Below are 12801 nucleotides of genomic sequence, written 5' to 3'. Positions count from 1 at the left end.
AAATTTTTAGTTTTTATATGATTTATGTTTTCACTTTGTTTGTTTTTTATATATTTTTTTACTACTAATAAACCACCATATAACTCATACACACATGAACACACCCCCAACTTAGCATGTTCCTTGTCCCAAAGGAACAACAATCACCAACCATTAACATCTAAATAATATACTATATAGTGAAAAGACAAAAGGAGAAGAAGAAAAACTCCCCTAAACACTTGCTCCATGAAGACCCTTGAAATTGAAATCAAGCCCTTGCATATGTACTTCAATGCCATGAAATTTTCTGCAACCCCACACATTTAGTACTTGCCGAAATTCTTTTCCTTCATCTGCATAATTTATGCACACATAAGTCTTCTACACATAGTTAAATCTAATATAATACTAATAATGATGACATTCTTTGGGTTGCCTCCCAAGCAGCACTTGTTTAACATCATTAGCTAGACGTCTTTTATTCTTTTGATTTTTATGGTGGAAATTTTGAGACCGCCTCTAATGGTCTAAGTGTAACCTCCACTTCATTCACGCCTTGAAATTCACGTGCAAGAGAATTCTCGTCAATTTCAGCTTCCACCCCAAAGGCATGATTATTGACTTCTTTCACAACATCCACCATATAACACTCGATTTTGACTGATAACTTTTTCATAGATTGATCAAGATCAAAGTAAACTTTTTCTTCGCCCACGTTTAATTTAAGCTTACCGGCTTTCACATCAATGTTGGTTCCCGCAGTCTCCAAGAATGGTCTTCCCAAAATAATTGGAATATCAACATCCTCATTCATCTCCAACACAACAAAATCACACGGAATAACAAATTTATCCACCTTTACCAAAACATCTTCAAGTACACCTAGTGGATACTTTATTGATTTATCCACAAGTTGAAGTGAAATCATTGTCTTCTTTAACTCTCCCAAGCCAATTCTTTTATACATAGAGTGCGGCATTGAACTTACACTAGCTCTAAGATCACACAAGGCCTTTCCTATTTCCACTTCACCAATGGTGCATGACAAAGAAAAACTTCCAGGATTCTTAAGTTTAAGAGGAATCTTACATTGAATAACAGCACTGCATTCTTCGTTAAGAGTGATTATTTCCACCTCATTCAACTTCTTCCTGTTAGACAACACCGCCTTCATAAATTTCACGTAGGGGGCATTTGAGCCAATGCATCAGCAAACAGAATGCTAATATGAATCTCATGAAACATCTATAAAAACTTTTCATACTGCTTCTCTAACCTGCTATTTTTCAATCTCTGTGGAAAAGGAATTAGAGGGATGTCTAGTTTTATAGGAGCTTTATGTGTGAGCCTCTCCTTGTTGGGTTTGTCATCAACACTTTCAGAAATCTCTATATTAACTTAATGTGTTTTCTTTTTCTTAGGAGGAAGAATCTCATCTTTAAGTGTTGGAGCAATAATTTCCGGTAGTTCTCTTCCATTCCTCAAATTGATAGCCTTTCATTGCTCTTTGATATTAATATTGGGTTGACTAGGATGTACTCCTTAATCACGCATACCAATCTTTTGCAATTTGACCAATTTATGATTCCAACATCTTTCAAGACGATGCCATCTGATCAATCCTTGACTCGATGTCTCTATATTGGCAAATGCCCCAATAGTTCCTTGTATCATCTTGTTTAGTGCAACTTCCCAATCAGCTGGTTCCTTCTATTCTTTAGGTGGAAGTTGATATTGTTGTTACTGCTGAAAACTCGGAGGTGGATTCTGTCTTGGTGCAACATATGTTGGATTTTGAGCAAGGTTGTTACTGTAAGAGAGATTGTTGTTCGGCCTCTGATCTGGATTATAATAAGAATTATTTTGCACTCAGCATGATTGTCTCCCTTGAATAAAAGATGCTTCCTCGGAGAATTGAGGAGCATATGAATACTGATAAATTCCATAATCATTGTACCCTCTCACTGGAGCAGAGATAAGATTAACATTAGGCCTTTGTCCACGTACCTCTTGAGTCAAAGCATCCAGTTTAAGAGTGAGCAAGTTCATCATCTCAGTATCTTGTGTTGATTTTACCGAGTTTGCACCACTAGGTGCCCTTTCATAGTTATTTGATGTCAACTCCTCGAGAAGTGCTTTTGCCTCGGTGACTAGTGATTCTTTAAAGTCTCCTCCAGCTGTTACATCCAAACTCAAATGAAATTCTTTATTTAAGTACCCATAAAAAGTACTCAGAAGCATCCATTCTGAATATCCATGATGTGGACATTTTCTTAATAATGACTTGTATCTCTTTCATGCTTGATATAAGCCTTCACCTGGTTTACTCTTAAAACTTATAATGATTTCCCTCATCTGTTGAGTCTTTTCCGAAGGATATTATTTTGACAAAAACTCAGTCGATAGACTTTCCCAAGTAGCAAGTATAGTATCTGGAAGTTGTTGAAACCATTCCAAAGCTCTTCGGTTTATAGAGTAAGGGAACATGTGAAGATAAATTTGGTTTGCAGTCACTCCAGTAATTTTGAATGAACCACACATCTGCAAAAAGCGCTCTATATGACAGTATGGATCCTCTCGTGCAATATCTCCTTCAAAAGAAGAATTGCTCACCTATTGAATTAAGTCCGGATTAATAGTAACTGAGCTGCACCAATCGCTGGAGTCTTGTAAATGCATTTTGCAAGATTAGGAGTCCGATGATCCCGAATAGAAGGTTCGTCCTGATTGTCAATAACAAGTGCACATTCACCCATCTTGTCTCTTTCTTTTCTTTACTTTGCCTCTCTCCTTAAAGCTCAAAAAGTGCGTTCAATTTCTGGATCCAACTCCAAATTTCCCGCACTTATAGAACGTCACATATAAGAGTTTTAGCACCTGAAAAGAGAAAATTAATAAGATAGATCTTGGAAACAAATCTAATAAAATCTAAACAGTAAGAAATATTAACCTAAACTTAATATTGTTGCCTTCCTCGACATCGGCACCAATTTGTTGAAGTATAATTTAGTCTAGTTCGTTCTCAGGAAAGGACTAAATCAATACAAATTCAAGTATATGATCTCTTAATGTCTAGAAGTGTGTAAAAATAATTGGTGTGTTATGATTAACTAAATTAAACTAATAAGTGATTAAAACAAAGATTTATAAATAATGAAAAGCAACCCGAGAACTAGGGTTCCTCAATTGGTTCAATAAATGTTGATGTAATGCGATATCTACTCCTCATACTTTGTTAAAAATAACTCTTCTAAAGTTTACATTGTTCTCTCCCAAGATACAAAATAATTCCTACAACTGTATCCCAAAGTCACTCCCATGATCAATTGAAATACAATCATAAACTATTAAGATCCAAGAATTATAAGTTTCATAGCTCGCATATTAATCTCCCAATCAATAATTAAACTATGTCTATCATATCATGAACAAGAATTATGACTCATCTCCCAATTCATCACAACTCCTATAGATATAATTAAAGGTTCATGACTCTCTTAATTGGGTTAAACCCTCAATGATAGATTAACAAAGTAGAGAATTCGCACTACAATCAAACAAACATATATTACCAATGAATACTACCTAATTCTCGAATTAGAGAATTAGTTACTCATCATAAAGATATAAAACAAATATATATTGATAAGCAACATCATGGGTACAAGAGTTAAGAGTAAAGAAAATAAAACTTAGAAGAATATTTTGAGAATTGGATAGAATCATTTCAATCCTTGCTCAAAATCTCACACCAAGCCTCTCTATCTCTCGTATACACGTTATATCCTAAAACCCTCCTAATTATGTTTATATATATGAATTGGCTATAAAAAGTGTTTTAAAAGATGTAGGAAAGTGTTACAAGCCCAATAATAAAAGCCTCAAAACTCAATTTCTCGTCAGACTTTAAGGCCTTGAGATATGGATGAAGGCCTTGAGTTTTGCACTTCTACTCCTGTAAAGGCTTTGAGCGGTAAAAGTAAAGGTTTTTATATGCCTATTGTTTGTGTAAAGGCCTTGAGATGCAAGTTAAGGCCTTGAGATCTCAAGAGAAGCTTTTTACATATCTTTCTTTTCTCTCCACCAAAATATAATTTCTTCATGGCTTCTCTTTCCACGATCATTCATATCCATTAAACGCTACAATCAATAACAAAAGCATAACTTAGAACCATTCAATTAAACAACTATAATAATATTACTTAAGGACAATCTCATCAAAAAAACAAGGATAAATGGCCCAATTTGACATAAATATTAGATATGTTTAGTGAGTATCAATTACAAGAATAAAGAAAGAAATTTAAGAATCATGACTATTTTTAAATTGATGGTACTTAAATTATAGTCCGTAAAATATAAAGACTTTTCTCGATATTTTAAGAAAAAATGTGCACATACCATGTAATTAAATTTTATTTTAAAAAAAAATAAGAGTGATAAAATAGTCAAAGTGGTAAGACTTATCCTCCATATATTTTCCTGATTCTCGGTTCAAGATTCAAGCTATCTCTTTTTAATAACCAACTTAGTAACACATACACATATATATAATTATTTATATATATACATAATCAGGATCGGGGATCGGGGTAGGGAGATAATATTCCTTGACCCCGCCCCCGAAAAATTTCCCGAATCCCCGATCCCAACGGGACGGGGATCAGAACAGGGCGGAGTGGGGTAGATGCCTATACCTACCAGCGAAACTGCTTAAGCATTGGGCTAGTGATATATATCACATATGTAATATCCCGTAATTTTTAGATATCGGTTAATAATAGAATAATAGAAAAAAGTATTAAAATTTGATTAAGATTAGGATTTAAAAATTGAATTAGAGTAATGGGCCTAAAATTTGGATCAGATTCTAATATGGATAACTTGTAGGTTAAGATATAGGGTTTTGTATTGTTATAAATAGATCTATTCGTCTTCCTCATTTTTATTCATTAAAATTCGTAGGCCTTTATTCATAAAATTCAGTAATCTTGTAAAATTCGTAGAAAATTCATCGTAAGTCGGAATTCAGTGATTCTGTACTTTTCGGAAAGATCTTTTCGTTCTCTACAACTTTTGTGTTTCGTATTTTTCAAGATAAAATCGTTTAGAGGGTCAAAAAGGCTATATTCAGATCTGGTCAGGTTTTGAGATAAGTTTTCGATCGATCTTGCTAGTGTTTTTAAACTTGTGTGTTATACATGTAGATTTGATTATCAAAACTTGGGCTAAGTGATGATATATTTGAAAGTATTATGTGTTTTATAATATGTATCGAGGTGTATGTGTGGTGTCTAGACAATAATTTGAAATCTTTGATTTGTGCCATGGTTTGGGAAAATATCGAATAAGAACTTAGGACCGCAGTCACCGGATTGTAGTGACAGTTTTCAGAAAATTTAGGACCGTTATCACCAGGTTGTAGTGGTCGTGGCATGAATTATGGATTTTGAATTATTGTTGTTTATGTGCTATGTGTATCGAATAAGAATATGAAAGTGTACCAAAAGTGTTTGTTTCGTATATTGTACATCGTATCGTATAGATTATCGTATTTTGTTATATGTGTTCATGTTACTTGGCCTACTAGTTGGATCGATTGTTTTCTTGCTGGACTGTATAGCTCATTCTTACAATATCAGGTTTCGCCTAAGAGTTCGAGGTAAATAGCATTGGAGTTCGAGGATCTTAGTATTGGAGTAGAATGACTTTTGGACCGCTTCCGTTAGCTGTGCTTTTGTAATAGTCACCTTTTAATAGAGTTTGGATTAGTAAATTGTATTTTGTATTAGTTTTTGATTTAGAATTAATGGTCCGGAAGTGCGGGCTTTTACAGTTAGTATCAGAGCAGGCTATCTTTCGGAGTGTATTAGGTATGTGACTAGTACATTCCCTAGGATGCGTTCCTGTGGACCATAGTTTGACCATTGGTAGATCAAGGGGTAGACGTGTCACAAATTTTAGGATTGTTGTGAATTTGGGGACCAAATTCTTTTTAAGGAGAGTAGTATGTAATATCCCGTAATTTTTAGAATTAGATTAATAATAGAATAATAGAATAAAAGGATTAAAATTTGACAAGGACTAGGATTTAAAATTGAATTAGAGTTTTAGGCCTAAAATTTGAATCAAATTCTAATATGGATAACTTGTAGGTTAAGATATAGGGTTTTGTCTTGTTATAAATACACCCTATTCGTCTTCCTCGCCTTAATTAATAAAATTCGTAGGGCTTTATTCACATAAATCAGCAATCTTGTAAAATTCGTAGAAAATTTATCGTAAGTCGGAATTCAGTGATCTTGAACTTTTCGGAAAGGTCTTTTCATTCTCTACAACTTTCGTGGTTTATGATTTTCAAGATAACGTCGTTTAGAGGGTCAAAAGGCTATATTCAGATCTGGTCAGGTTTTGAGGTAAGATTTCGATTGATCTTGTTAGTATTTTCAAAATTGTATGTTATGCGTTTATATTTAATTATCAAAATTTGGGCTAAGTGATGATATATTTGATAGTGTTGTGTGTTATATTATATGTATTATTGTATATGTGTTGCGTCAAAACGATAAATTTGAATCTTTGATTTGTGCCATGGTTTGTGAAAATATCGAATAAGAACTTAGGACCGCAGTCACCGGATTGTAGTGACAGTTTTCAGAAAATTTAGGTCCATTATCACCGGGTTGTAGTGGTCGTGGCAAGAGTTATTGATTTTGAAATATAGTTGTCTATGTGCTATGTGTATTGTGTGTATCGAATAAAAATAAGAAAAAGAATGTCTATCGAAAGTGTTTGTTTCGAATATCGTATCGTATAGATTATCGTATTTTGTAATATTGTATATGTTACTTGGCCAACTAGTTGGATCGATTGTTTTCTTGCTGAGCTTTGTAGCTCACCCCTTTCAATTTCAGGTTTCGTCTAAGAGTTCGAGTTGGATATCATTCAAGTTCGAGGACTTAGTATTGGAGTAGATTGATTTTGGACTTCCGTTAGCTGAGCTTTTGTAATAGTCACCATTGTAATAGAATTTTGGATTAATTATTATATGTTGTTTTAGTTTCGGTTTAGAACTAATAGTCCGGAAGTGCGGGCTTTTTCAGTTGGTATCAAGAGCAGGTTGTCTTTCGGAGTGTATTAGGTATGTGACTAGTACATTCCCTAGAATGCGTTCCTGCGGACCATAGTTCAAGTTTGACATGTAGGAGATTAGTAACACTAGACGTATATGATTGTTGTGAATTTGGGGACCAAATTCTTTTAAGGAGAGTAGTATGTAATATCCCGTAATTTTTAGATATAGGTTAATAATAGAATAATAAAAAAAAGTATTAAAATTTGATTAAGATTAGGATTTAAAAATTGAATTAGAGTAATGGGCCTAGAATTTGGATCAGATTCTAATATGGATAACTTGTAGGTTAAGATATAGGGTTTTGTATTGTTATAAATAGATCTATTCGTCTTCCTCGTTTTTATTCATTAAAATTCGTAGGCCTTTATTCATAAAATTCAGCAGTCTTGTAAAATTCGTAGAAAAATCATTGTAAGTCGGAATTCAGTGATTCTGGACTTTTCGGAAAGATCTTGTCGTTCTCTACAACTTTTGTGTATCGTGTTTTTCAAGATAACGTTGTTTAGAGGGTCAAAAAGGCTATATTCAAATCTGGTCAGGTTTTGAGGTAAGTTTTCGATCGATCTTGCTAGTATTTTCAAACTTGTGTGTTATACATGTATATTTGATTATCAAAACTTGGGCTAAGTGATGATATATTTGAAAGTATTATGTGTTATATAATATGTATCGAGGTGTATGTGTGGTGTCTAGACGATAATTTGAGATCTTTGATTTGTGTCATGGTTTGTGAAAATATCGAATAAGAACTTAGGACCGCAGTCACCGGATTGTAGTGACAGTTTTCAGAAAATTTGAGGACCGTTATCACCGGATTGTAGTGGTCGTGGCATGGATTATGGATTTTGAATTATTGTTGTTTATGTGCTATGTGTATCGAATAAGAATATGAAAGTGTACCGAAAGTGTTTGTTTCGTATATTGTACATCGTATCGTATAGATTATCGTATTTTGTTATATGTGTTCATGTTACTTGGCCTACTAGTTGGATCGATTGTTTTCTTGCTGGACTGTATAGCTCATTCTTACAATTTCAGGTTTCGCCTAAGAGTTCGAGGTAAATAGCATTGGAGTTCGAGGATCTTAGTATTAGAGTAGAATGACTTTTGGACCGCTTCCGTTAGCTGCGCTTATGTAATAGTCACCTTTGTAATAGATTTTGGATTAGTAAATTGTATTTTGTATTAGTTTTTGATTTAGAATTAATGGTCCGGAAGTGCGGGCTGTTACAATATATTTGCTAAAAACCGAAAATAACATATATGTACATACTAAGAAAATTTATGATGTTGGGCCCTTGGCTCTAGTGAGCCCAATGCAGCTACACTGAGGTAGGATTGCCCCGGTCCCCGCACTAGATCTACGAATTCGACACAACCCTCGAATCTGTCCCAATTTTCGTAATGTTATTTTCTAATCCCCAAGCCTCACCTCACATGGATCGAAGAATTCTTTTTTCTAAAATAATTACTCCCTCCGTCCCTTTCAATTATTTACGTTTTTTAGAGAGTGTCCGACACGCATTTTAAGGTGTATAAAAAATATAGTTATGTAATTTTTTTTTTATAATTTTTTTTTTCTGAATAAAAATTAAAACATTCAACTTTTATTCAGAAAAAGAAATTTGTAAAAATAAGTTACATTACTATACTTTTTATGCACCTTAAAATGCGTGCCGGGCCCTTTCTCAGAAATGTAAACAATTGGAAGGGACTGAGGGAGTATACTACTTAAAACAATTGGAAGGGACGAAGGGAGTATACTACTCCCTTCGTTCCTTTGAGTTGTTAACATTTGAAATAAAGTGTTCGATACGCATTTTAAGCCTACTATCTAATATAGTTACTTAAATTATTTTTTAAAAAAATCTTGTGAATAAATATTAAATGTTTAAATTTTTATTCAAAAGAAGAAAGTTTTCAAAATAAGTTATACAACCATAATAGACAAGAGCCTTAAAATGCGTGTTGAATACATCATTTCAAATGTTAACAACTCAAAAGACGTAAGGAGTACATAATTTCATTAATGAAAACAAACCAATAATTATTTTTAATATAGGATTGTAGTTCACTTTTTAACATATGTCCAAATTAAAGTTTAATAATAATAATAATAAAATTAAAATTATTAAAATTAGATTAAATTATAATGTAATAAATTTCAATCAATAAAATTGATTAATTATTTATTAAATATAACAATACCTATAAAAAATATATTTTTTCACTAATTTATTTGATATAATATATAAAAATATAATTTATTTTTATATAATAGAGAAGGATCGGGGTGTTGGAGATTATATTTTGATAAAATTTCCTCTTATCTTAATCACACGCCCGAACAATCGCTCAATTTCGGACCCGAACAGGCCGGGATCTGATGGACTTGAATTAGAGATGATCAAAAAATCCGACGCCCGATATCCGATCCGATCCGGAAAAAAGCCCGAAAAGCCCGATCGAGAAAAAAGCCCGGCCCGGCCCGAAGCCCGAAATGCCCGGATTTAAAAAAGCCCGGATAAAAGTCCGGATCGAAAAAAGCCCGGATAAAAACCTGGTTCGGCCCGGATAAAAGCCCGTGCTTTTTGAAAAGCCCGATTAAAAAACCGATTTTTTTATATAGAATTCGAAAATGTACAATACTCTTTATAATTTTTAAAATAACATGTTATAATATTAGAAGCAATTAAGGTATATATGATTATTTATATATTATATTAAAAATAATTATTTATTTTGGTATCTAAACTACTCTATCTGATATATCAAGATATTATTTTCTCCGGTATTTAAACTACTCATAATTCGAGTTATAAAATATTAAAATATTTTTTAATATATAAATAAAAAGCCCGGTTCGGCCCAATCCGGCCCGGCCCGCGGGCCTAAAACGGGCCTTATATTTCTTAGGAAGCCCGGCCCGACCCGATATTATAAAAAGCCCGGCCCGATCCGTTTTTTTAAAAAATGGCCTTTTTAAAGCCTGGCTTGAAGGGCTTTTTGTGCATCTCTAACTTGAATAATGCTCATTTGTAAGTCTGATTTTAATTTTACAATTTGTCAAATATCTATATAAGTTAATTATTTCACAAACCGAGATAAATGATAATAAAAACCCGAAAAAATATTTTTATAGAAATCTATACTATATTATAATAGCCGGAATAGAGATAATTTGGTTTAACGATAATTCCCTAATTTTGATTATTATAAAAATAGATAAATAGTGTTATATATCTAATAAAATACTAAATTATTAAACTACTACTAAATATAGTATACTTATCCTACTAACTACGAATACAACTTATCATATATTAAAAGATATAAATAATAGTGTTACATATCTGCTAAACTACTAAATTGTTAAACTACTAGAAATAGTCTATTTATTCTACTAAATTACGACCACATGTTATTCTATTATTTTTATTATAAATTTATAATCATAATATATTTATATAAATATTTTAAAAATATAATATAACTTGATAAATAAAAATTTAAAATATTAATGAAAACCCGTGCATCGCACGAGATTTATGCTAGTGTTTTATAAGAAACAAATGGGGCCCTCGAGATTAACAATTACCACAAATTTAAATTAATATATTTTAAGCTCAAAATTGTCCTTGGCTTAAATTATTTTTTGAAACCCTCTTCATATTTTTAATAAGTTTTCTCTTTTATATTAGCGGGATCCGATTTTTCAATGTTATATATTATACTTAAATTAGTTTTTTTAATATTCTTATAATCTCTGAGTGAAAAAATAATTGTTTAAGAACTTTTAGAGATCAATATACATATATAAATATTGATTTAAACTCAATTTATATTTATTTTATTCATATTCTTATATTCGGTAAGTTTATAGAAAATATTATATTTGTTCACGTATTAAAGGACTATTTAATTTCTAAATCACTGTAAATTCATATTAGAAGTGTGTATTAGTGAATCTAATAATTATAGATGATTAATTCTTAGTGTGATATAATTATATAAATTTTGTTTACTTTTTGTTATTTAAGTTTTTAGACATTTGGTTTTATTTTATGAGTTATCTTTCATAAATAAAATAAATTATCTAGTTTATAACCTATGTGATACAAGGTTGATATTCAAAAAAAATTATTTTATTATATTTTTAATATTTTATTTCATATATATTTTCAATAAAACTTTTAATAATATATCCTGATGGTGGTCCGATCCAGATGCAAAGCCCAAATTTGAACTAGCCCAGATCTGTCCAGGCCTCATCTTTGATCTTCCGCGAAAGTAGAAGAAACTTCTGGACACTTGATGACAAGTTACTTAAAACATCAAATCAAATTAAACTTCAAAATTAAAATTCACATTTTCCAATTTGCAGGTATGAAAATTTTATTTTATTTAATTACTTAAACTAATTCTTGTTCTTGATTATTATTACTGTGTGTATGTATATGTGTATTTACATATGTGTATCTATGTCTCTTGGTAGTGTTTAAATTATAGGCATCTGTTATATAGTTTAAGCTCAAGAATTTGATTTTTTTGCAAATGGGTGATGATAAAAATTGAATCTTGATTATGTTCTTGTTGTTTATGTTCAAGAATTTGATTTTTGTAAATGGGTTATAATAAAAATTTAAACTTGATTATGTTCTTGTAGTTTAGGGTTAAGAATTTGGTTTTTGTAAATGGGTAAGAATAAAAACTGAATCTTGATTATGCTCTTGTAGTTAAGGTTCAAGAATTTGATAAAAATTGAATCTTGATTATGTTCAAGAATTTGATATTTGTAAATGATAATTTGTGTTGTATATTTTTGTGATTTATATCGTATTTTACATTTTTACTATAGCTTTATGTGGATTAAAAGGTGAAATGATTATATGTAGTGCTTATATCTGATTAATTTGAGCTTGTTGCTTTTGTAGTGTTTGGTGAAGTATAAAAATTGTTTTTTTTTATTTTAAGTGGATATGTTTTTTGTGATATAGTGTTTTGGGTGTGTTGTATCATAAATGTTATGTGAATTGGGGTGCATCTGTTGGTATAGCTTTTGCATGAAAAATGAAATCTTGAAATGGTTGTGTTTCTTGTTTGGCGGAATTGACAATAGAGTGTATCTTGTTTGGTGGAATTTACAATTAGAGTGTATCTTGTTTGATGAAATTGACAATAAGAGGTGCCGTAGTTTTTGTGCAAGATGATGTGTACTCGTGTTTATTTGCAATTTCTGTGTTTTGTACTGTATTTAGCTCTCCGTGAACTTGAATATGCAATTGTAGAAATTGTCTATAAATTTAGGTCATTTTGTTGATTCACTTTTGCAGATAGAATTTGGATAGTGACTATATATGCGTGGAGCGGCTGCATTATCTTTTTTTAAGGATAAAATTATTCCGCTAAAAGTAAAATGGGGTAATCTCATGTTCTTTTGTGTTCAGTTTTAGTAACTCGTTTATACAGTTCTTCTCCATTAATGTGTTCTATCTGAAAGTAGGGGCAAAGGCGATATCAATGCCAAAGAAGCCATTGAATAATGATCCTGGGGAAGTAACGATAGTAAAGGAGAAGGTTGATCCAATTGTTGCTTTCAGCAAGCCCCCTCCAGTCCCACCTGTTATTGGGCCACTAGTTGTTCTTTCATTGCTGGATTCATACTTTAGCCGCGACAATGATGA

At 31.8% G+C, this 12801-nt stretch overlaps 1 protein-coding gene across 1 annotated transcript; it reads right to left on the bottom strand.

Moving 5' to 3' along the window:
- Positions 1-475: 475 nt before the first annotated feature.
- On the bottom strand, positions 476-1156 carry LOC141673137 (uncharacterized). The gene has a single exon (XM_074479870.1). The coding sequence runs from the start codon at positions 1154-1156 to the stop codon at positions 476-478; it is 681 nt and encodes a 226-aa protein (XP_074335971.1).
- Positions 1157-12801: the final 11645 nt, after the last annotated feature.

The sequence above is a fragment of the Apium graveolens genome, chromosome 7 (assembly GCF_009905375.1).
Source record: "Apium graveolens cultivar Ventura chromosome 7, ASM990537v1, whole genome shotgun sequence".
In the NCBI taxonomy this organism is placed as follows: domain Eukaryota; kingdom Viridiplantae; phylum Streptophyta; class Magnoliopsida; order Apiales; family Apiaceae; genus Apium; species Apium graveolens.
Note: the sequence above shows the minus strand (reverse complement) of the source record. Positions and strands in the feature narration are given on the sequence as shown.

What these genes read in the sequence shown, in the direction of transcription:
- LOC141673137 (XM_074479870.1), bottom strand. Translation starts at nt 1,156, where the DNA reads ATGAAGGCGGTGTTGTCTAACAGGAAGAAGTTGAATGAGGTGGAAATA.